This window comes from Pelecanus crispus, chromosome 11 (assembly GCF_030463565.1).
Source record: "Pelecanus crispus isolate bPelCri1 chromosome 11, bPelCri1.pri, whole genome shotgun sequence".
In the NCBI taxonomy this organism is placed as follows: Eukaryota; Metazoa; Chordata; class Aves; order Pelecaniformes; family Pelecanidae; genus Pelecanus; species Pelecanus crispus.
Genome location: NC_134653.1, coordinates 8,263,385 through 8,288,109, shown reverse-complemented (window position 1 = coordinate 8,288,109; position 24,725 = coordinate 8,263,385). Strand labels below are relative to the sequence as shown.

The window sequence follows — 24,725 nt, the reverse complement described above, 5'->3', positions numbered from 1 at the left end:
GGCAATGGACTTCCGATTTTAGCAAACTTTAAGAGTTTGGTAGCTCTGAGAGGCGTCCTGCTCAGAGGGAGGTGCTAGTGCAGCCCGCTGCAGCCCAGCAGAGCTCCAAGGGCCTCACTTAGGACTGCTGTTTTATAGGATCGTGAGATGGTTGGCATTAGTCATTGTAAATCTCCATCCGACCCACAAACCGGGTTGGTAATTACTGCTCTGTTTCAAAGCTGTCAGGGGTAACTGTTCTCACTCCCCACTTCAGCCATGTAAGAGTTTCTGGTAAGGACAAGGCTGCTCTCCACTGCAACCATGTAGGAGTTTCTGGTACACCTAACTGACCAACTCACTACACAAGGTCACGGTCTGGCAGGAATTCATGAGGTTGTAAAGCGGTTGGAGAGAGAAAAGGTCTTGGGGGAGGATGCACCACCACAGTAGGTTTATAAAGTAAACTTTCAAACATGTTCCCCAAACAATTTTTTCTGTGTATAATCTTTATACTAGAAAGCATACAAGTAAAAATACCGAGACCACTTAAGAGGAGGCTTTTGTGAAGTGACACTGTTTAAATCTACAGTCTTAAAAAAAGAAATAAAGCTAAAAAGTATTTTTATCTCCTCTCAAATTGTGACACTTTGTGGTAAGTTTTGTGCCAGAAGTAAATATCATAATGATTGTACAGACTTCTAGATAGATGCATTCATGACGTAGAGTGCTGAGGCTTCGAGATTGCACTGCTAGTAGGAGTTATTTCCTGTAAGTTCCTTATTTGATGTTCTGTGGAATCAGAAAACTTGAGTTTGGAATTTTCTGATGTTCGAAGATTTCCTCAGAAGCTTAATGCATTGATGATTATATTTTTATAGTTTAATGTAAAGTTTATGGAACCATAAAATAGTTTGAGTTGGAAGGAACTTCTGGAGGTCGTCTGGTCCAATGTTCCATTCAGAGCAGGGCCCAAGGAAATCAGGTTGATTTGTCTAGTAGAGTTTTAGTATCTCTTAAGAACTGAGATGCCACAGCCTTTCTGGGCTTATTCTTCATCTGAAGTAGCACAGATGTGCTCTGCCTGTTACGTGTTGTTTTAGAAACCAGCACAGTGCCTAGCTGCTTTTGTTAGAAACTAAGGAACTTGTGTATGGCAGGTGATGTAGTTACCATCTTCATGTGGTACCGGATAATATGTATTGTTTGTACTTTCCTGCTATTGACCTTCCTGTTTCATTATGGAGTTCATTATTGTGTTCTGCTTGTAATTCATTTTGCTGAACAACATGCACTTGTAAAACATTTAACCTTCCCTTTGTCCTTTCCTGCATTTCACTCATGAGACTGTGTATTCTCTGCTATCTGTGTGCTTGATGAATGAATGCTCTGTAAAGTTTTGGCTGTTACAGAACAGTTTAAAGGAGGGGGCACAATACATACAGAAAATAACTTTTAGAAAGATTTAAATCTGGAAGATCTTTTTTATTTCCCAGTGTTCATAAACATTTTTTATGTGTGTGTGAATAAAGTTTAAATGGCTAAGGAAACATGCTGAAAATGACCCTCCGTTTTCTGAAAAGGTGCAACAGAAAATAACTAGGTAGATATTTTTTTATCTGAGAGCAAATTTTGAGGAATTCTTCCATGTGCAAAAGAAAATGGCCGTATTTAGATAACTTCCTCCTTATCCTCTCTTAACTATCTTCTTCCCAACTGTTTTAAAAGCCATCCCGTATGAATAAGCTAGTCATTATTGTTCTTGAGGTTGCTATAAAATGTCAGGCTATACAGCTATCTCAGGCTTCTTGGGACAGAAGACAGAATTCTGTATTGGAGTCATCAGTAGACCATTCTGGGATTTTTTTTTTAACTTTGTATGTGGTAACACTCTTCTATAGAAGGTTGAAAAATTTTTTTTTAGGGTTTGTTTTTGGGGTTTTTTTTGGGGGGGTGTCCCCAGTTTTAAGAAAAAAACACCCTTTTTCATGGTAGGTAGAGTTGTTCATCTGTGATTAGTTAACGTAGAAACATAAACCAGATGCAGAACTGAAATCTGAAAGGTGAGAATACTGCATTAAATCACAAGTGGAAAGGAGCTTGCTGATCCTCATTGCACCATTGCTATATAGTGTGACATTACTGGAATTACTCTGCTAAAGACGCTAGGGTTTGGAATAAAGGGGTGAACTGCATATTTAAAGCATAATTTTACTGACAAGGCTCTGAGCAGAGCCTTAGGCAGTGTTTTTTCATATTGCGGAGAGAGAGCCAGAAGAATTAGTCCATCACTTAATTGGGATTTGTTGTTTCATCAGTGCTATTTAAGTTTTGAACCAATACCTACTGGTTAAAAGTATTACATGTCAGATTGACAGTTAACTATCTAGTTTCATAATATTTGCAAGATAAAACATAATAATGAAAAATGCTGAGCATCCTTTAATTGCAATATCTTGCATACAGTTCCTGTATACAAAATAGCTTAACAGCATGCTTCATTGTGACAGCTAAGTCTGGCATGATAAATATGCCGAGTTGTTGTATGTCCCTCTTACTTTCTTCAAAATCAGATGGAATATTACATTTTTTTTAAATGTAGTATGTTTATTCTTCTGTAACCCTTTCTTTTGTCAGAAGGGAAAATAGGTGGATGCAATTGCTATGTTTTGCTTTAAAGGCTAAACTGTGAAAACAGTAAGAGTTGTTTAATTAACTAAAGGTATTGTTGTCTTTTGATGGAACCTAAATTAAAGGTGTCCAACCATTGCAACATTTGAAATGGAATTTTTCAATATTTGTAGTACTGATGGTTCAAATTAAATAGGTGTCTCTAAAGATGGATTTTGTCATTTATCAGCTCACGTGAAGCCAAATCTATAAGTTGCAAGCTGCTACTATATAGCAGCTATAAGCTGCTACAAAAATTATCTTATAGGTTATACTTACATTTTAATTAACTTCTTTTGGTTTTATACCAATTGGTATATTGTATCCTATTTAAGTATGCAACTTCAATGGCTAATTATAGAAATAATATTATTTGAGAAACCTTTAAAGCCTAAAATAAGAACTGTATTGTACAGTATATTATAAACCTTGAGTTTGAACAGAATGAAATAGATCATGTCTGACAGGTTCTGGTTTTAGAGATTTGCAAGTTGAGTAGAAGTGACAACCACAAGAAAATGCTGATATGCTTTAGCTGCTGTTACATTAAATGAGATATTTTCAGTAATGAGACATTTACTAAACGACTAAGGAGAAGATGCTGCTGAAGCCATAAATGGAGCTTTTGTGGCTCTACTCAGATTCTTGTAAAAGTGTCGGGACATGTTTGCATAAATATTAGGATATGAAAGAATAATTGATTCTATGCTGCCATACTCACTACTCCAATTTTATTGATATTCTTTAATGTGGCTGTTTTTTATCAAGTTCCATGGTTGATTCACAAGAGGGGTCAGAAAAGATGGCAAATATGTATCAGTTTTCGTAAATCTTTATGAAACATTTTTAATAATCTGCCTATTAAAGTTGAGCTATTAAAATAGAAAGTGGCCTTTGATAGGACCCAAGACTCATTTCCATTTGCTCACATTGCCATTGTGTTTAATGATCCAGTAGATAATGTAATAAAGAAAGATTATTTTCACTGTGTAAGGCTGCTACCTGGCAGTTTCTCTTTGCTGGCTCAGGCGTAAAAGTCAGTTAAGGATAACAGAAATAACAATTGTAATGGTTAAGATACAGTATATCAACAAGAAGATAATGCAGAGGGATTTCTGGGTTGCATATCAATCCATAAAGGGTTTGATGTAAAGCGGAAGAAAGAGAAGTGAAAAAGTTCTAGATTTAAGGCCTTCAGTGTCAGCTAGTGAGCATTTGTTGAGTGCAAGTTTACTGTAAAATACTCACAGAATTTAGTTGCTAGAGAATTCAAGTATTCTGCTGTTTTTAGTTGCCATATTTCTACTGTTCTGGGATTTTAAGAGAATGGTTTAAAATTATTTTCTAAATAATTTTAGCACTTTGACCTCACTTTGCACCTGTACTCAGAAATTACTTTGACATAAATGGGAAGGTTAGTTGTAGATGACTTAAAATTAACTGTTTATTCTCATAAACTTAGTAATGTCGTAGAGCAGTTAGGAAGTATAATGCTGGCATAATGTGCTGACAAATAGGGACGGGATCCTTTTAAGTGAGAAGCTGACGTTACTTGTTCTGGACCTCCTGAAGCATTTCAGAGGTAGTATGTGTTACCTGCTGAGAAGCATCTTTTTTCTTTATACAGGGTGAATTGGTTTGCAGTAAGCTTCATGCTCCTGTTGTAAGACTGCTTTCAGCTTGCTCAGCTGTCTCTGAGCTACACTATGGTTGTCAGTGTAAAAATACCCTAACAGCACACTGTATGCAGGCACTTCTACTCTTGTGCTGAATTTGCAATTTATTTGCTAGCCTGCCCTTGCCAATAACTTTGAGAGCTGAAACTCCTCTAATGACAGAAATTTTGATATTTTAGTCTGATATTTTTAGAAATTGAGGTAATTTTTGTAAAAAATGAATGTTTGTTTAAGAAGGCTTTAAAAAAAAAAATTGTACAAAGTCTGCATTTGAGTATGAATAATCTTTACTAGACTTTTTTCCATTTCATTACCAGGTGGAGTTGAGTTGTCCAAAAGAGATGGCATGGAAAGTGAATATGTACAGAGGATACTTAGCAATCTGCCATCCGGAAGAGCAACAGCTTAATTTCATTGAGCGCCTGGTGGAGATGGCGAGTAGTTTAGCTATTCGAGAATGGCGAAGGCTTCCTCATGTAGTCTCGCATGTTCATACTCCCCTTCTCCAGGTAAGAATGAAAAGGTTTTTTTGTTGCCAGTTATTTTCCAGTAGCAGGTTTCAGGACTTCTAGTAACTGTGAGCATAAAATATTTTACTGTATAGTACTGATTGGGTTTTTGTAATGGTGTTTTTTTGTTAAAAGTTGTAGAATGTGCATTTTGATTTGGATTCCTTTTAAAGTTTTTATAGTTTACCTGAATCTGTTCTGTTTGTGGCATACAGAGGTAGCTATTTAAAAATTCATCAGATTGCTCAGCTTTTTTTGTAGGCTAATGCATAATGCACTGCAGTACTTGGAGATCTTGAACATTCAGTGGGTTTTGAAGTGAGGTCCATTTTGGGTGGGTATATTATTACATTTATGTCATTTGCAGAAGTGTTGAAATAACCTCCTAAGTGTTATTTTCAGTTAACCATGTTAAATGAGGTATGGAATTTTGTCAACTGTAACGTACTCCTGTAGTGTGGTGGGGTTTTTTTGTGTGTGTGTTTTTGGTGGTTTTTTTTTTTTTAAAAAAAAAAAAAAAACATCTGAGCTGTTACTGCCCCGTAAGGGAAAAGTGTATTTAGAAATGCTGGTGTTTCTTTGAGGAGTAGCGTTCTGAACAGACTGAGCAAGTTCTGAACATCTGCATGGTTTAAGCATTAAGGTGAAAGAACCAAAAACTGTAAAAGTCTGTTGTTAGTGAAGGACTTTTCAGGTGGGCACTGCTACCTTTAGAAAAAATACCGTAGGTTCTGGCCAATGTGAGCCTTACCTTTCCTTTGCCATTTCTGTATGATACCGCTAAATGTTCCAATTTGCATCAGGGGAAGGAAGTAAGACGTAATCTAGTCTTTAAGTACATGATATTTCTCATTGGACAGGGACTTAACTGTATATACAAGTTCTGCTGAAAAGGAGAGTGGACTCTGTTAGGTAAACTAACACGTATACCTCAAAGCTTCATGTACTGGTCTTCAGCTTTATTAGTTGTCCAGCTAGCTCATTTGGCAGGTTCTGTTCAACATTGCATTAAAATCTTGTAGTACTGTTGTGAAAAGAATTCCCATGTTGAATCACATTGCTTCACAGACTGAGGGGTGTTGGATTGGGAAGAGTGATGTCTGATTCCCTCATCTAATCTGATGCCAGCTACAGGAAAGAAAATTCCTTCGGTCTGAGTGGAAGGCTGTATTTCAGTAACGCTCCTTGTCTACATGTGGGTGCATATCGTCCAAATTTAGCTGTGCTGATTGAAAAGGTTACTGCTTCCAACTAATTGGTTCATTTTAATTCCAGTCTGTTGTGGAGCACTCGTGTGAGTAGGTCAGCTAGCAGATTTGAGTCAGTGGTAACCTCTGTCAGGGGCCTTTTGCTGAGCTGACAAGGAATGGAGTGCTTGAATCAGGAGTGGGTGGAGCCCTATGGCCTTACTAGTTTGTGATCTGAAAGAGATCTGTATGCTTTCTGGACAAAAATGGACAAAGCACGCCTAAAGTTTTGAGAGAAGCTTGCTTCTAAAGTCGGGGCAGGATTCTTGCAATGAAGCAGTGAGCTGTCCTATCCAGAATGAAATGAGGGACGACTAATGAATTTGGGGTTACAAGAACTCAAAGAACAAATAAAACTCCCAACATCTCCCCCAAAAACGAATTAAAAAATCCTGCCAAAAGCTGAGTATTCTCTAATCTTAAGGACCTTAATTCTTTGTCAAGAATGTTTAAAATAGGGGAAGAAGTTTGTAACTTGATTTCATACTGTCTTGTAAAATTACTGCAGTATATTGCACATGACTTTTAACAGCACTGATGTTCAAATAAACTCTTGCGTGCATGCTTGAATCCTTGACTTAGAAAGGATGAGTAACTTTCCAGTTGGATAACCCAGTTGCATACACAGAGGATGGGCAAAGCTAAAATTTTTTGTGCCATTTTTCTACTTATTTACTCTTTTCTTAACTCTGTTATCCATTTCTATGAAAAGGTAGAGCTCACTGGCTGCTTCTGACTCATAAAAGCATTTTGCTCTGAAAAGTGGCCGTGCTGTTTTCTGTTTCTCTAAAGGATTATGCTTGGAATAAGGAAAGTAAATGATTACTTTTCTTTCATCCTTGCTGAACAGGTTCTTAGTGCTTATTTAAGTACACCATATTTTAACACTCAAATCATTAAATATTACAAGGCAAAGAATGTACTGTTTTCCAGCATTTATTTAAAAGTAAACTGGCTTAAGATGCTGTGTACCAGGTACATCTTTATTTTTGCTTGTCAGAAATCTTTTATTTTGTTCACACAATATTGACAGTTCAAAGATGAGATGCGTTTAAATCCTGTGCTTTTGGTCTTTCTCTTTGGCATACATGTTACTTGCAAATGGTCCACTTAGAAAATTAGGGAAAAGTACTTGTTTCTTGTCCTGTCAGGAAGAGCTTGTAAGAACTTGAGACCATTTTTTTCAGACCTCCAGAAATATTTTTGTGAAGCAGCTGGCACAACTCTGGTAATATAGAATATGTAGTTTAATTATTACGTGAGATGAAGTAACATGTGTTATGTGGTGAAAAATGTATGGCTTGTGTCCTTTGCAACGTTTACACATATTTGACCATAACAAAAATGGTCTCCTGTTTCCTTTTGAAATGTGTGAACTGTCAACATTTACACAGTATGTGATCTGGACAAAACATGGCATTCATTTGTCATTCAGGCTGACTGTGTCCCTGTTTAGATGTCCTGATAAACATGCACCTGACGAAGATTAGCTCTCGTTATTGTTGAGGGAACCTTTCATCTCCAGAGGAGATACTCTGGAATATCTCAGTGCAACACAATCTGAAATTTTGTAACAGGGATGCATTTGTGGATGGACTGTTGCTCGGAGAACTAGGAATGAATCTTACCAGTAGAAATACAGAGGATCTTGCTTTCCGAGTTCTGTTTGATAGAGTGGCTTCTGTAATTCTGTTTAAGATCAGTAGTTTCACCCTGTGTGTCATGCCCCGTGTGATTCATAAGCAACTAAATCTGCGTGATCTAAAGTACCTCTACTAAAATGACTGTCCTTGTGGGTAGAGCTTACACAGCAGCCCATACCGCTGTACTTTAATATGTTTCGATGCATCAGATAAAGTGAATAAATATGGATGTCTTCTCCATATTGAAAGGAAGTTTTCAAGTAAATAGGGACAATGTTTAATTTGTTTGAGCTGATACAATACACCTAGAAGGCTTCTTGATGAAATGAATTCCTTCCTGCTAAGTTTTCACTGATGTTTCAAGTTTTTCCTCCCCTAAGACTGGCAGTATCTGCAGCATGAAAGGATTGGTATTGCTAAATAAAGAATTTAAATGCTTTCAGATATCAATTAAAACAAGCTTTTAAAATAATCTAATATGTATATATCCCTCACGAAGAAGTGATAAATTAGTCAATGACTGACAGAGGTACAAATGCAGCCATGAATTTGCACTGCAGTAATTACTTTTTTTTAATATCAGATAGTATGTGATTAAATACCTGTGAGAAAATTAAATTTATGTGATGAATGGGTGCAGGATGAAGGTTAAGCTATTGTGAGAGCTGATACTGAGATGATTGTAGGAAAATATTACTTTGTTTAATTTATTTTGTTTCAAGAGACTTCACGCTGTAAATTTAGACTGCCTTTTTTTTTTTAATAGTTATTTTATTTGGTTGATTAACAATGAATGCAACTGTTATCTGCCAAGAGGTAGCTTAGAGAATACTACATTGGTTTTATTGTACTACAGGTAATTAAATTCCATTAAAGTTTCTGGGCCTTTTCTTCAGGTTGTTGAAGTTTTAACAAAATGTCTGTGCCTTTCGTAGGTTGGACACTACTGCCCTCTTCTGTTTGTTCCTCTCATTAATTTGAACATAGTAGATGTCAGTGAAAAACCATCCTTAACTTAAGTAATTTCTCAAAGCTAAGGTCTTTGCAGAATATCTTAAAGTAACACCTTCAGGAGCAGGTAGATAGTATTTCTGTTTCAAGTTTCTATTAAATCAGATCATGACCAGGGAATTTATACTAGTAAGTTCTGTTAAAAGTTTTGATTTTTAATTACTAAAAGATGTGTTAAAAGTTGTGTTTAAGGTCAGTATTTTTACTTCATCCTTGTATTTAGCACACTGTATATATATTTAGTTGTGCTTTTCTATGATTAGGGTTGATGTAGTAAGTCCAAACCTGTATGCTAGAATTCTAAGCTGTGTTTAGATGTGTGTGGGGAAGAGGATGGGGGTGATCTTCAGTGTAGATCCAGTAAACTACCTTTCCTTTGGTGTTTGTGTTTTTGTGGTGGGGCTTTTTTGGGGGGGTTTTTTGGTTGGTTTTTTTTAAGAAAAAAAATGCTTCGTAAAAGCAAGACACTGCCATTTGAGGGATAATTTGTGAACACATTTGCAGTTCAAAATAAAAGAAAGGATGAGGGGATTTTTATCTTACTACTGTCAAGGAAAGACATGTCATAGTTGACCGAAGTTAAACCTAGCAAGCAAACCCATAGTATTATAGGAAGAACACATTAAGTATAGATCAGTAATGTCTGTTTGCAACCAAATAACGTTAGTGCATCTAGGTTTTGTCAGAATGAGGTGTGCATGAAATAAACTATTTGATACTTGTGCCCCATCCCTGGAGAAGAGGGGAGCCTGAAGTTATGCAGGGACATTTTGCAAGAATGTAAGAAAATACTTTATGGCACCTTTATTTATTTTTTTTTAAATAATCTGTTTGTTTATTAAGACTAGTGACCCACTGGTATAAATTCTGTGCTGATGATTCAGTGGATGAATTCAACATTTCAGTCAATGACTTAAGTGTTGAATCAATCTCATGGAATCTTTTGCTAGTTTTTTAAAGATTAGGTTGGCTAAAGGTCATTTATGCAACTAATGGACAGGTCCCTTAAACAGCATAAATAGTTTCATCTTTACTTGATCATTTAAAGGCGGCATCATTCATACAGATCTTTTTCTAACAGTGAAATCAGCCAGGTTATTGTATTATCGTTTATGATAATTTATATTGTTTAATGTTTTCTAGGCAGCACAACAAATAATTGAACTTCAAGAAGCAGCTCAAATAAATGCAGGATTGCAACCAACTAATCTGGGGAGAAACAACAGCTTACATGATATGAAGACAGTTGTAAAGACTTGGAGGAACAGGTTACCTATTGTGTCAGATGATTTATCCCACTGGAGCAGCATTTTCATGTGGAGACAACACCATTACCAGGGTAAAACTGCCTGGTCCAGCATGCATTCATCATGTAATTTTCCAGACAACACATTGTTTGAAATAAGTTCTTGGGGTTTTTTTTGGTTTTGTGTTTTTTTTTTTGTTTTGTTTTGTTTTGTTGTTTTTTTTTTAAACATGCAAGAATGTTATTGATTTTGACAAGTGTTTGTTTTTATTCAATTTTCATTTAAATGTTTCATTATCTTAGTCATCCTTTGATATGTATTGCTGTGTGAGATATTGCTGTATATATAATTTAATTTATAATGACAAACATCTAATTTTTTTTTTCTAGCCATTGTAACTGCATATGAAAATAGTTCTCAGCATGATCCTAGTTCCAATAATGCTATGTTGGGAGTTCACGCTTCTGCATCGGCAATTATCCAATATGGAAAGATAGCTCGAAAACAAGGGCTGGTCAACGTAGCTCTGGATATACTGAGTCGCATTCATACAATTCCAACTGTGCCCATTGTGGACTGCTTTCAGAAGATTCGCCAGCAAGTTAAATGTTATCTTCAGCTGGCTGGAGTCATGGGCAAAAATGAATGTATGCAGGTATGGTAGCTTTATCTCTGAAGTTGTTGTTGGAACTTGGAGGATTACAAGGGCCACCAGGTACATTGATTTAAATAAACTGCCTGTATACAGAACAGGGTCTGAATTTCATCGGCCATGTTATACCATGCATAGAGTGTTAAGTAATGCTGTTAGTCAAAAGCAATCATTGTCCTCTTTGAACTGAATTCTGTGAATATATTAAAAATTAGCCAAATTAAAGTGGAAATACGTTTTTTTAAATCTTACAAGATGGATAAGTGGAAGGGACTTTGAAAATGATATTATTTGCAATAGGAAGAAACAACACTATTGCAAGACTAACTGAAGCTCTCGGGCAGTTTTGAGTGTCTGACTCATGAATGAGGGATGCTGGCGTACTGAAGTGAAATTGTATGTGTTAAAAGGAAAGGAAAAAATGTGATTGTAGGCAAACCCCACTAACATGATTATAAGGTCAGCAAACTAGGACTGCATAATAATAACAATGAAGTAATATAACGTAATATATATAATAATAATATAAACAAACAAGGTGGAAAAGATAACCCATCACCTGATGAATGTTGTCTATAGTATCTATAGATACTGTATCTATAGATTTCTCTCTATGTCTATCTATATATCTATCTATCTCTATATAGTATACTATAGTATAGTCTATAGTATCTACTGCGTAGGCCAGTGGAAACTTAAAATTGTTGTCAGTCCAGATTTTTTTAAATTAAAATTAAATACTAGAAACTTGTGCTATTTAAATTTCAAGAGAATATTTTGGCAGGTTTTTTATGGCACTTTCATTTTAATAAAACCTTCCATTTTAGAAGGCTTTTCTTACAAAGGCTTATTTAACAGGGTCTTGAAGTTATTGAATCAACCAATCTGAAATACTTCACCAAGGAGATGACTGCTGAGTTTTATGCATTAAAGGGAATGTTCTTGGCACAGATTAACAAGTAAGTATGTTGGCTGGAAGGGGCATTAGCACACATCTGAGAAAAATGCAGCTGAAGTATTTCAACACAATATTTGAGCAGTGAAGTTGTTCCATATGTTTATACCAGCCTAAAATTTGTCACACTGTATAGAAGTAAAAGTATATGTGAGAGTTCCTTTGCAGTTTGAAGATGTAATGGTTGGTCATATTTCTAAGTATTGTAGGAAAGAACTAGTTAAAGCAAATGTTGCACCAGTTCTTATTTTAAAAGTTTTCTATTTCAAGGGATGAGATGGGAAGAGGCAGAGAGAATAGGTTTGTCCAGAGCTTTGCAGCTTGAGATACATTCCCCCCTGCCCAGTTCTGTGAGTACTTTGTTAGAGAAACTGATGTCTAACTGACGTCTTAGTGTAGTTGATGAAAGGAGGTTGCTTTAATTATGTTCTTAATGTAAATATCACATGTAAAACCAAGGGGAAAAAAAAAAGTTGTCTATAAGCTTATAGCTACTTCAACAAAATTAGCCTACTTCTTTGTTTCTCTCATTTCTGTTTCATTGTTCATGGTGTATGTCCCATTAATAGCTGCAGCTGATCAAGGTGTAGGAAAATGTGTGGTGGCATAGTTCAGAGTGCTTGGACAAATCTGGTGTGCTGTGCAATATGGAAATGCAGCACTCAGATAATTGAATTGAAAAGACTAATGTGGTGTGTGTTGGAGACATCTTGCATTGCAGCAAATAAACACCTAGGTGCAAGCCTTGCTTTCACAGAACTACTTTCATAATATTTTTGCTTTATGCTGGCAGGCATCTTACTATTTTGAGGAAGATCTCCCTTTAGTTCAGTAAACAAATATCTCAGCAGTCAAGTTTTGTTCAGTGATACCAAAAAAACCCCTTCAGATTTCAACAGCTTTTAGTATGCATGGTATTTAATGGCAGTATTGCTACATGTTACATATGGGTGGAATAATTCCTTTACCACTATATTGTGGATACTTACAGAATGAAATCCATCCGGTTTTAAGTGGTACACTGCAACCTTGTGTAGCAATTTAAGTCAGGAAATGGTGAATATCATCTTCTGTGGATACAAGAGAGAATTTTAAATAGGCAGAATGTAATTACTTTGATGGAAAGTGCAATGGGCTTTCTTTTTAAAATATGGTTCTGATAACATGGTTCTGATGTACTTACGGTTTCTTAATTTTGCCAAAAACCATACAGGCACTTTTTTTTTTTAGCACCGCAGCTGAGGTCAGGAATTTAGGAAGGTTACGGTTAGGAACATGGCAATGTTGAACCTGAGAATGTGTGACTACTGATTACCTGTGTGTCAACTGAACTGGAAGTGAAAGGTCACCTCTGCTCTTGCATCTCCCTGTGCTGCCCATTTGCTGAGCAAGGTGATAGAAACCATTTTGAAAAAAGTCATCTCCAGGTGTCAAGAATGATGGATTGTAGAGAAGGAGAAAAGAAAACCGACTGAAAAGTCCCCTTTTTTGTATAGTAGTGATACAAAGTCATCTATCAGGTTGCTGCTGTAGTAGTTCACTTTGAAACCTTGAGCTAGGGTGCAGAAAACCTCTGAAAGCAAGTAACATTATTTGTGTAACATAAGAACTAATACACACTTTGAAAGACGAAGTTGCTTTCCTTTTTATTGTTTTGCCTCAATAGCTAGTAATTTTAATTTATCACTGTAAACCTCCAAGCTAATATTTTATATAAAAAATACAGTTAACTTTAAAAAACTAGTCAAACAAACATTACGTTACTTTTGTACTGTTTATTTCAATACTTATTCTGTAAGGGAGAAGTGGACCACTTTTATTAATAAGGAATCTTGGAATGCATTAAAAGTTCCTTTACTTCAGTAATGTGTATGTGAGCTTTCTCATCCTTTATTTTTATGCCTGAAAAGTTAGTAGATTCAAGGGCTGTATATATACTGGGATGAATCATGCCAAATCTCGAACTAGGAAGTCTTGAGGAAACCTAGAGAAGACTTCAGAAGTATCAAACAAATAATTTTTTGGTTACCAAGAACTGTGTGATTAACCTTCATACTCCTTCACTTTTCCTGTTGAAAAATAGACCTTTAAAGCTGTGGGGATGAGGAAATGAATTTTTCCAGATAATGTTGATTATAAATTTTTTTTATGACTTGGGTGGGAGAACAGTTAAGTAAGATGTAGTCCTCCATAAGATAGCTAATATAATGTCTTCCCAATGTTGCTTTTTCTTACTCCCCTTTTTTGCTCAGCAGAGAAGCACTTTTTAATGCATTTGCTTCTGCTCTTCTTGTGTTATCATTCGTTCTTCTTTCTCCCAGGATCATTGTTTGGGTTGCAATTGCAGTGCACTGGAAGTTTTCTAGGTTTTTTTTCAGGGAGTGTCTAGAGATCTTAGACACTTAGGTAATTGCTTCCATTATGAAGCATTTACTTTCATAGGTGCTGAACTTTAAGGAAAGCTAAGACAAAACAGCCGTAAGAGACATTACTAGAGAACTTCATGGAAAAATACCATTGAGTATTAAGAAAGTAATTGAGTACCCTATCAGAAATCTGACTCTTACATAATTTAGAAACTTTATGTTAGTATAAAACTAATATTCTTACTCGTCACAATGCAGGTCTGAAGAAGCAAACAAAGCTTTTTCTGCAGCTGTGCAAATGCATGATGTGCTAGTAAAAGCATGGGCAATGTGGGGTGATTACCTGGAGAATATCTTCGTGAAAGAACGTCAGCTTCATCTGGGTGTGTCTGCTATTACTTGCTACCTGCATGCATGTCGTCATCAGAATGAGAGCAAATCAAGAAAATACTTAGCAAAGGTAAGATCTAGATGTTTAAAAAAAAAAAATTGGAGCTCCACCCCTTCAGAAAAGGCTGGAATAATGTTCAATGCACAAATTTGTGCAAATAGAGAAGTATCAGTTACTGTCGGAAACCTTTAATTTAGACTGAAAGTCTGCATATGGTTGCTGTTGGGTCATTGCATGTAACTCATCGTGGGTTTTTCTACTTCACTGGGATATCTGGGTTGTTTTTTTAAGTGTGGAACTTTTTTGTGGGAGAAAAGGGACAAATCATATTCAGCACTTCTGATACATAATGCGATGAAATATCTGCAGAAAGGCAGTGCTATAGAAGTAACATAATTTGATGTCTGTCTATGATTACTATAGATAATTCATGTTAGCTTTTACCTCAGTACTACATTTTATTCCAAATAAGCTTTTTCTGTAAATTTTTACTCTAAATCAATAATTTCAGTCAAAAGTTCTTTGAGTTTTGTATTTCTGAGTTTGGGGATATTTACTTTAATCTCCCCTATGAAGAAGATTTTAAAAATGATAGCAGACTGTGGAAGACAATCTATTCTGAACATAAAACAAACACAGAAAATATTTTTCTTAGATTGAAGATGGCCTCCGTAGCACTCTGAAGTTTATTATTCTCCCTGTCTGGTTGTATAACTGTTAGTGATTTTTCGTCAGTGCTTAATATATTTGCATTTAAATTAAATTGTAGAAAAAGTATCATTAGGGGTGGACAGTTAAAATAATTAAAAACCCCCAAAGAAATACTCAAGCTCTCACTTCAAAGTTAATATATCTGAATAGCATATTTTAGGTTCTGTAAACATGCCTCATTTTCCACCCACTCCCCCAACCAAAAACCCAAAGAATTTGTGGAATGCAGTCGTGTTCATTAGCGTTTTTCTGTCTTGTTTCATAGCAAGTAGTACACTTACACTTATTTTTGACATCCTTTAAATATTATTTCTAGGGGAAAAAATGACATTGGCTAGGCATAATGAATGTAAGTTCTTGTGTCCGAGGAGGCTTTGACACTTGCAAGGACTCATATTAATAGGGTATCTGTGGGGTTTTTTTCTGCATCATATGATTGAAATGTCTTGACTTTAAGCCCTGAGATATCCTCTTGAAAATCTCTTTTAGGTTCTTTGGCTACTGAGTTTTGATGATGATAAGAACACTTTAGCAGATGCCGTAGACAAGTACTGTATTGGTGTCCCACCTATTCAGTGGTTGGCCTGGATTCCACAGCTGTTGACATGCCTGGTTGGCTCAGAGGGCAAACTCCTTCTGAACCTCATTAGTCAGGTAGGTGCAGAAGATGATGACTAATTCATTATTGTCTGTAATCCTTGTTCTTGAGATAGAAATATTTTTCAAAGCCAATTAAGAAAATGCTAAGCTTTTAAAAATGCTATTGTTTGCAACTGTTGATGAGTTAAAAAATGCTAATTTCTCTCTATAGGTAGAATATTTTAAATTTCAGAGTCAGTGTTACTTAATGAGACTAAATCCAGGGAAATTGTATGCCATATGTGCATTATAGCTTTCCCTCTGGAATTCTATTTATAACATTTTTGTGAACATTATGGAACACATTTAGAAATATGTAGTTAAATGCTTGTAATGTAGTAGTAGGGATAAAGAATTGTTAGCTTTAGTGACTAAAGGGCAAACTGTTTCATTAGTGCTTTGTTTTTTATTAGACTTGATTTTAAAAAACAAGGCTCTGTCTGTCACCGTCAGAAATCTTTACCAGGGCTTTGTAAATTTTCACTTAAGTTTAGCATGACAAATGATTAGATAAATAAGGATGAGGCTTAGGGAGTTAAATGAGGAAACTTACTTCCTGGATTTGTACCTCTGAACTGTCAGATACGAGTTTTGATTAATCTTGCTTTGGGATTTTAAGCTTTTATTGCCTATTGCTGTCTGCTGTCAATCAGAATCTAAGAATAGAATATATACCTGTATCTCAGTATAAAGTTGGTTTAAGCATGTCTGTAGACTAAGGGAGAAAAAGTGACTTCTTTCTGTTAATGTGTTTTTAGATACTGTTTTGTTTTGGCTTAGTGCGAACAGAGCTGAGACATCATGTTTTCAGAGATGTTAACTCTTCATGGTCTGATTTCGGCTCTGTTTTAGCATGCACACAACCTGGAAGCATTTTGACGTTTGTTCATTCAGATTAACGTAAAACAGTTGTGAAGTCCTATTAATGTACAGGTGAACATATGAAGCTCTCACATTAGCCTGTACCCCAGGCTACTTCTGTCTGCAGTGCTCCACTGTTTCCTGAAAACTGGCAAAGGACAGCTGTTGTGCTGAATTCCTCACAGTATTCTTCTTTCCTTCCCTCCACTCTTGGTTTTTGAGATATGGACTTGATGGTCCATGTGGGTCCCTTCCAACTCAGAATATTCTATGATTCTATGATGTCTAGCTCCTTTTATACTATCCCTTATCTTTGCTCTTTCAAAGTTCTGAGAACGTGTATTTTTGTGGAGAGACAATATGTCAATGTGTGTTTGCATGTGCATTGATACTTGCGTACATAAATCTAGATAAGTATGTGTGTGCATATGTATACGTATGTTTCCTTCCCCCTCTCTCCATGAAATTAAAATGAAACTTGGAAGAGACCATGCACTCAAACAGCTTAAGAAAGCATAGTAGTTAAGGAAGAATTTCTGATGTGTATGGTTTGGTATTGTCTTGCAACACCAGTGTGTTCCACTGTCTTCTGACAGCAGACAGAAAAAACTTACTTCAGTGAGTTGTAGACACTTTTTATTTGTCAAGATCTGTATAAAACTTTTAGAAATGAGTGCCTACTCAGAAGTCCTAATGTAGTTGGAGCTTAGGCTCATAAATATCGAAAATATTTTTCTTTATCTTGCCTTTAAACTTCAGGTCCATAGAAGGAATATAAAATAAAAAAATACCAAATTCTCTGTGTTACTAAGTTTGCAGAAGTACTAGAACCTCAACCTTACAATTCTCTTCAAATAACTTACTCTTGAATTACAGCATGTAGCATATATGCGTCAGGTTAGTAATCTGCCATAAATATCATATTACTGAACAGTTAAATGCCATTGCAAAATTTCTACCACTTACCATACCTATTTCGATGGAGAAAGAATCCATGATTTAGTGAAATTGTGGCTGGCGAAGCCTCTAATCATCTCTTAAGATGTGCTCTGTCATGGGGAGTACTTAGACACATCGTTTCTTTCCTTTAATAGATACTGAGATTTACAGATTTTAAAGGGGATGTTGAATGTTAAGATCTCTTTAGCTTTTTTTTTTTAATGGAAGCCATAAAATCTTTTTTATTTTTCAGTGAGATTGGTATCCCCTTACATTAAGTGCCACAATTAGGTGGAGTAAAGTTACTCTCTAATGGGCCTTCTTATCAAGTATCATGGGGCTCGCTGGGAATTGTGGCCTAATTTAAAGACTAACGGCTGTCATTATGTCTGTTTTTCTTCCATTATGTACATGAGTAAGATCTTTGAACTGGCCCAGCTGGTATTCTGGCATTATGCTGTTTTCAGGTTTATTAGGCAATATGATCTGTAAGCCCTCATTAAGTAATGCCTTAACAGTGTGTGTAGGGAGTTACCATTTCATCTTCTTTGGGTTCCTGTTACTGAAAGAAGCTTTAATTTCCTAGTTTTCCATAAGCTGTTATTTAAAACAAGGAGCTGATTATTACTGAATTGCGTTCATTTACAAAGAGAATCTGTATGTGTTGATCTAACCTATAGTCAGTTTTCCTTAACTGAGAAATATGTATATGTGTATCTCCAAATAGGTGGGAAGAGTCTATCCCCAAGCTGTCTACTTCCCTATCAGGACCCTCTATTTGACCTTGAAGATAGAACAACGAGAGCGCTACAAAAGCGGTGAGCTTGAAAGGATCAAATTGATTCAGCAATTTGTAATTTAGTTATTGAGTTTCACGTGATGTTACTGGGAAAATAGATTCTCTAGAAAACATACCAACTTATCAAGGCTAAGGAAAAAAATTCTTGATAAACTTTGCTTTCATTCATTTCTTCCTGTGATGTTAAAACTACAGATGGCTTGAGCTGTATTAAATTTTCTTGAATAAAACATTCACCAAGAAGAGTTTAATTTCCTTCATTCTCATGTCACCTTAATTATTGAGAATCACATGTTCTTTATTGGAGTTTTATCGTTAAAAATTGGTGGAGAGGTAGAAAATTCTTGGATTACAAATACAGAAGAGCGTCATAGTTTTCTCAGATGTTCTAGTCTAATTTTGATTGGAAGTGTGAACCACGTGACACTCAGTTTCCTTTCAAATGAGTCAAACTTAAAAATAATTTAACAAAACATGAGTTCATGTAACTCAAGTGAGGTAAACTGCTTTCTTTGAATAATCTGTACTTTAATGTCTCCATAATAACTTCTTATGGTGAATTTTCAAGTAAAATGAGCATCTAAGTTTGCACAAAGTCAATTTTAGCTTTGAAGAAATGTTTGGGAGGTGGGGAGCACACTAAGCAATTTGCACAACACCTTCTTTTCAAGAACAAATCCTGTTTAGAATTATTATGTCAAATGATTCCACAGAATTTAATTGTTCTTTTGTTTCTCATACAAAGAGTGTAACAAAAAGTGCATTGTTTATTTAATTGTCCTTTTCACTTGGGAATCGGTTCACTAAATTTCCGCATACAATTTTGAAGGGCACTAATTAAATAATGTCTTCCTTTTCTTTGGGTGCTCCTTTGGAGGAGGAGGAGATGCCCACATACCATAATACTTAACTACATTCATACCCAGCGACAGAGGTTTCTGTGCCAAATTCTTCATATTGCCACATACCCACTTAGTAATAACCAGTAAAATGTTTTCCTATAGGTTATGCCACAAAGTACTGCTCTGTTGGTGGGTTGTGTGAAGTAGTGGGGGGCCATCTGATAAAGCAAAACTCTCTGTTTTATCACTGTCTGATGTAGTTGTAATGCAAGAGATCAGTTGTACTAAAAGATATGCTCGACAACACTTTTTGTGTTGTTGGCACCATCATATTTATTCTTCAGTTATGTGTGAGAGATCTCCACAAAAGGGAGGGGAGCAAAACCCCCATTATATAAATAATTTGATCCTATATGAAACAATGTCAGTTACTTCAAGAGCATTGTTTGGTAGTGTAAAAGCTAAGGCTACACCTCCTGCGTGTTTTTGAAGAGTGTTTATACTACTCTAAGTTCAGGAATTCTGTACCACTGAACAGCATTTGGAGCAGAGTTTTCTTTCTAAAACCCATTTTCTTTCTAAAAATTGAATTTTCTGAAGTTCAGTAGGTAATACTGTATGTATCAAGTATTGCATTAAGTAAGATTAATACTTAATGCAAATCTAAAGCAAATTCCTGGAACAATTTTTTTTTTTTTTTGTGCAGGCATGTATCAAGTTTATGAAAGGAAATTTATTTATTTTTTTTAAATTTTCCATTTTCCAGATTCTGGGCAACAACAGCCAAGTTCAGTTGGAAATCAGTCCCACTCTGCCTCAGATCCTGGGCCAATCAGAGCCACTGCACCAATGTGGCGATGCAGCAGAATTATGCATATGCAGCGAGAATTACATCCAACACTTTTGTCTTCTCTGGAAGGCATTGTAGATCAGATGGTCTGGTTCAGAGAGAATTGGCATGAAGAGGTATTTGGCTTTAATACACCTTCGTATGTATGATTCATCTAAGGAAAAGTTAGCTGCAAAATACTTATCTAGAATTATTTTTAAACATTAAAACATAACTATTTGTTTTGATTAGTAAACTGATGTATTTGTAGAAGTGATCGTTCTGATTGGAGTTTTAAGGAGCTTGGTTATTTCTGGAAGCAATACAGAGGTTTCCCAAAATTATTAACTTGAAGAATGCCTCTGGATTTAAGCTGTTGCTTGTACTAACTGAAAACTTATATTCTTAAAATAAGTTTCACAGATACCAGTTTCCTTCTTGATCTGGAGGTCTGTGACAGGTGGTAATTATTGTCCAAAGGTTGAATTATAACAGAGAGCAGATGGACAAGCCACTCCACTTTTATTTGCCTCTCAAAGTGTCAGGCTATTCTTTTCTCTGTACCTAGCGTGGTGTTTGTTTGAAGAAGGATTCCTCATATCACATAATTTTCTAATATATCACAAAATACGAAATCTAAAACTTAGCTGCTGTTGAAGGAGCAAGGTGTACTTTGTGATGCAGCATTTCCACTGCTCAGTTTGTTCATTTGCAGTGCTAATAAGAATCAGTGCTGTCATTCTCATTGATCCTCTGATGCAATTCAAAAATACAGTTTCAAATAAATGTTTCTGAGAGGATTAACTTTACTTTATAAAATGCAATGTGGGAATAAAACTTAGTGTCAAATCAGAAGGCCTAATCTTCCTGACTATTGTGTCTTTTTTTTTTTTTTTTTTAAATCTTTAGGTTCTTAGACAACTGCAGCAGGGCTTGGCGAAGTGCTATTCAGTTGCCTTTGAGAAAAGTGGAGCTGTTTCAGATGCCAAAATCACTCCTCATACACTAAATTTTGTCAAGAAGTTAGTCAGCACTTTTGGAGTAGGTCTTGAGAATGTCTCTAATGTATCCACCATGTTTTCTAGTGCAGCCTCAGAGTCACTAGCTAGGAGAGCACAGGCAACAGCTCAAGATCCCGTGTTCCAGAAGTTAAAAGGGCAATTTACAACAGGTAAATGTTTAAAATGTTTTTTTTAAATGTTACCTTTAATCTCCAGAGAAATCCACCCCCCCACCCCCGAAGTTCAATTGTGAAGGCATTCTGCTTTTTTATTCTTCTTTCAATATTTTTCCTGAGAGAAAATATAGAAAAACAGCACCTTTCTTTCATTCAAAAAACCTGAAATAGTTTGTCTGTTCTGGTGTTGGAACTTAGTTGGAACTACTCCACTTACTGTGGAGTAATATGCTGTGGATAATTGAAGTGAAAAACAGACCTCAACATAGAGAATGAGTATATTGTTGTATTTTTGTTACCTAAAACTTTGGTCAAATCACATCTGTGTTTAAAGGTAAATTAGATTACTTCACTATAATATTTTTGCAGTTCCTGTAGAACTGCCTGCTATAGAGGAGGGACAATAATGATCTCTATTTTACGGTGATGCCAAAATTTAATGAAATTTTCACCCCAGAACTCTGAACTGTCAATAGTATATAAAGTCTTCCAAAACAGCCTACTTCTGCTGAGTAAGATTACTTTAGTGTTTTGGATAACAGGATTGTAAAAATCCTACTACACAAATTTACATCACTGTTAGGTAAACTGAATCAATAACCTTAATCAGATCTAGTAAAAAAGATACTTAAGGGAAGTAAGCTGTTTTGCTTCATTCATTTTTTCTTTATCAGTGGAGTTGCATGATATTGATTTAAAATTCTAAGAAAAGCTTGTGTACAGTAGAATGTGGTTTTGATATATTTGGTGAAAAGTGTTAAGGCCAGGCAGTTTGAGTTTTTGTGTAAATTCCTATCTAAACTACATCAGCTTTTCCTTAAAGATAACTGTAGAATTAGATGAAAATGAATAGTTATAGATGTTGGTTGTTTTAACAGAAGAATTAAAACTTATTAGTTGTTCAAAATTGGAAAGATAGGATTTTTGTGAAGATTTGGGGTTTCATCTTTTTTGAATCTCCTTTTCTCTTTACCCTACTGGGACTCAGATGATTCTGGCATGAGTTAAAACTCTATCATCTTAGCTTTTATAATGATTTAAAAAACACCCCCTTTCCACATCAAGCTGGCTCCTCTGCAAAAGTGAGTCTTGCATTGAAAAGTTACTCTTTCTAGAATTCTAAATTACGTAAAGTTGGCCTTAACTTAAAATTGTTTGAGGTCAGCACAGCTACTGAGCATTTACAGAGTTTGACAAGTAGACTTGTGTTTTTTCAAGCATTTTACTGATAATGCTGTGAAAATAAGTGAACTGGTGGGAACCTTGTGAAAGTAACTCAGTTGTAGGTATGACCTATATATCTTGTGCACGCTATGTATTGCATGATGTCCTTTTTGAGACACAACACTTGCATGACAGCAGACAATGAAAGTCCTGAACCATATGATTAAATTTTTAATGGATAGAGTGTACTAGGGAGGGAAATGGAAGTAGAAACATTTTGTGTGTCTTTGACGGAAGCTTACAGCGGAAATAAATACATTTAGTACAAGTTTAGATTTTTTTTTCATTTTCAATAATGGTTTATATATCTTTACATTGCAATAATAGTATAGTCTCTTTTTTATTGCTGTAAGTGTTGATATGCTCAGATTTTGTTGGTTTTGAGTTATTTTTGGTCTGTCATAGTACCTCTTAGTTTCTTTCCTTTGAGTGTTAGAGAGATCTGGGGTTTCAGAAGGTGTAAAGGAAAACTTCAATACAACACCAGGCTCATGTCTGCAAAATCTAAACTAATGTTTTAGCACATTTCTAGAAGAAACAACTAAGAATAATTAAAATTCAGTTACAGTTTTCAGTTAAAATAAAAAATAGAGAGGATTTTCAGTTTTTATATGCTGTTGTGTATTTTTTGCATGTCTTTATGATACATAAATGGCATTTAAAGTTTTCAGGTTTGCTATCTAATCATATAATTTACAAAGAATTATATGGAACAACATATAAAACAAAGAACAACAACATAGGCTTGGACATAAATCATGTAAAGTCATAAAAGGCGTAGTGTTTCTTAGTAAACTTCTGTTTAATAATAAGCAATTACTTTCTGTATTTTTTTGTTGAAGAGTTCATGTTTTATTTTTCAAGTATGATTAAACATGAATGTCTACAGGATTAAAATAATTATTTTGCTTAGTACTGGATTTGATTTTATTTTAATCTAATAAATTCAGTGTTTTAATTCACAAATGAAGTGTGGGAAAACAGAAGAAATTAAACTGATCAATATACTTATGCATTTTAGTAATTTAATTCATTATGCAGAAAATGAAAATAAGTTTTTTATTAATTTTGCCATAGCAGTAAAATGTACATAAATTAATAGGGTTGTAATTACTGTACTAAAGATAGCAAAGGCTGTTTTAACATTATGAGAAACCATTTGTAAGTCATGCCTACTTTGTCCTTTTGTCACACTAGAATGTTCATGTTTGTTTTCCTGATTCTCAGTACCAGTTGCATTTAGATGATGGACAGATAATTACAGTGGTTGCCTTCCATTTCAAAGTATCCAAGCTGAGGAGCTGTCTTGGCGTAAACTGTTTTCTTCAGTTATTTCCAGATTAATGTTGACAGCTATGTTTTATAGACACTTTCAACTATGGTTGCATAATCTCTTCCACCAACGTCTTGAGTTGCATCTTGATGCCTGTTTGGAGCCGCTGGGGACTCTCACACCATTTCTTACATTCTAAATGCTTTGTCTGCAGCCATCTGGACCACTGGAGCTTTGATAGGTCATCTTTTTCCATCCTAACGTATCTTTTAGAACCAAATTTTTCTTTGAATTTTTTTTCCTGGAACTTCAAATGCATAGTTCTTTGACCATCTGTTCTTTGTTCCTTCTCTCCTTTTCTGCTGAACCTTTGACATCAAAGAACAGGCAAATGCTGAGAAATGCTCCCTTTGAGAGCTCTCTCAGCAGTGAAAGGAGGAGAAAAACTGCCTCAATTGTTCTTTTGTGGGCAGATGATAGTTTAGAGTTTGGATTCTGCTTCTTTCTGCAACTATCTCTGCACTGAAGCTGAATACAAATGGAAAATTCCAAAATATACCCTTAAAGGGCAAGATAATTTTCTTGAGAGTTTTGGCACCCAGCACAATGAATTCTCTATTGCGAATGGAAACTGTATAATCAGAAGGAAGCTTCTTGAAGTCCTACTGTTTCTCTGAAGTGTGGGGAGAGGGCAGAGGGAAGAGCTCTGTTATTAATTTTAAGCTTTTTTAAGGTTTTTTGTTTGTGGGTTTTGGGGTGGTTTTTTTCCCCCTTTTCTCAAGAGTGAGCATAGCATCACTTGGGTAGCTCTTTCTTTACTTCTGTTCAAAGTTTTAGATAACAGGATGTTATCCAGAAAGTCTAGATCAAGAGATTGGAGTTAGTATCATATTTGACCTTGGTCTGGTCTTTACAGTCTTGGTTTTCTAGAGCTGAGTGATAAACCAGAATTCCTGCTTCATATTTCTGCTTACCTGTCACTGAGCTTTTTCATGCTTGTTGGTGCTTTCCAAAAGTTCTTGTGGGATTAAAAAGAACATTTGGGAAGTGCAGAGTATATAAATGTCTGAATAATAACTTCAAAA

The 24,725-nt window shown here is 35.4% G+C and overlaps 1 protein-coding gene across 3 annotated transcripts in view; it reads left to right on the top strand.

The window, feature by feature from the left end:
- Nucleotides 1-24,725, top strand: part of TRRAP (transformation/transcription domain associated protein) — a 104,344-nt gene that overhangs the window by 66,388 nt on the left and 13,231 nt on the right. Inside the window, exons 56-64 of one of the 3 annotated variants that reach the window (XM_075718322.1) lie at nt 4,643-4,834; nt 9,879-10,074; nt 10,372-10,637; nt 11,493-11,593; nt 14,214-14,415; nt 15,547-15,711; nt 18,224-18,314; nt 19,958-20,103; nt 20,876-21,137. In XM_075718322.1, the coding sequence (XP_075574437.1) occupies nt 4,643-4,834; nt 9,879-10,074; nt 10,372-10,637; nt 11,493-11,593; nt 14,214-14,415; nt 15,547-15,711; nt 18,224-18,314; nt 19,958-20,103; nt 20,876-21,137 (1,621 nt within the window). Of the gene's footprint in view, nt 1-4,642; nt 4,835-9,878; nt 10,108-10,371; nt 10,638-11,492; nt 11,594-14,213; nt 14,416-15,546; nt 15,712-18,223; nt 18,315-19,903; nt 20,104-20,875; nt 21,138-24,725 lie in introns of all 3 variants that reach the window. The other 2 variants (XM_075718321.1, XM_075718320.1) reach the window with 2 other exon arrangements.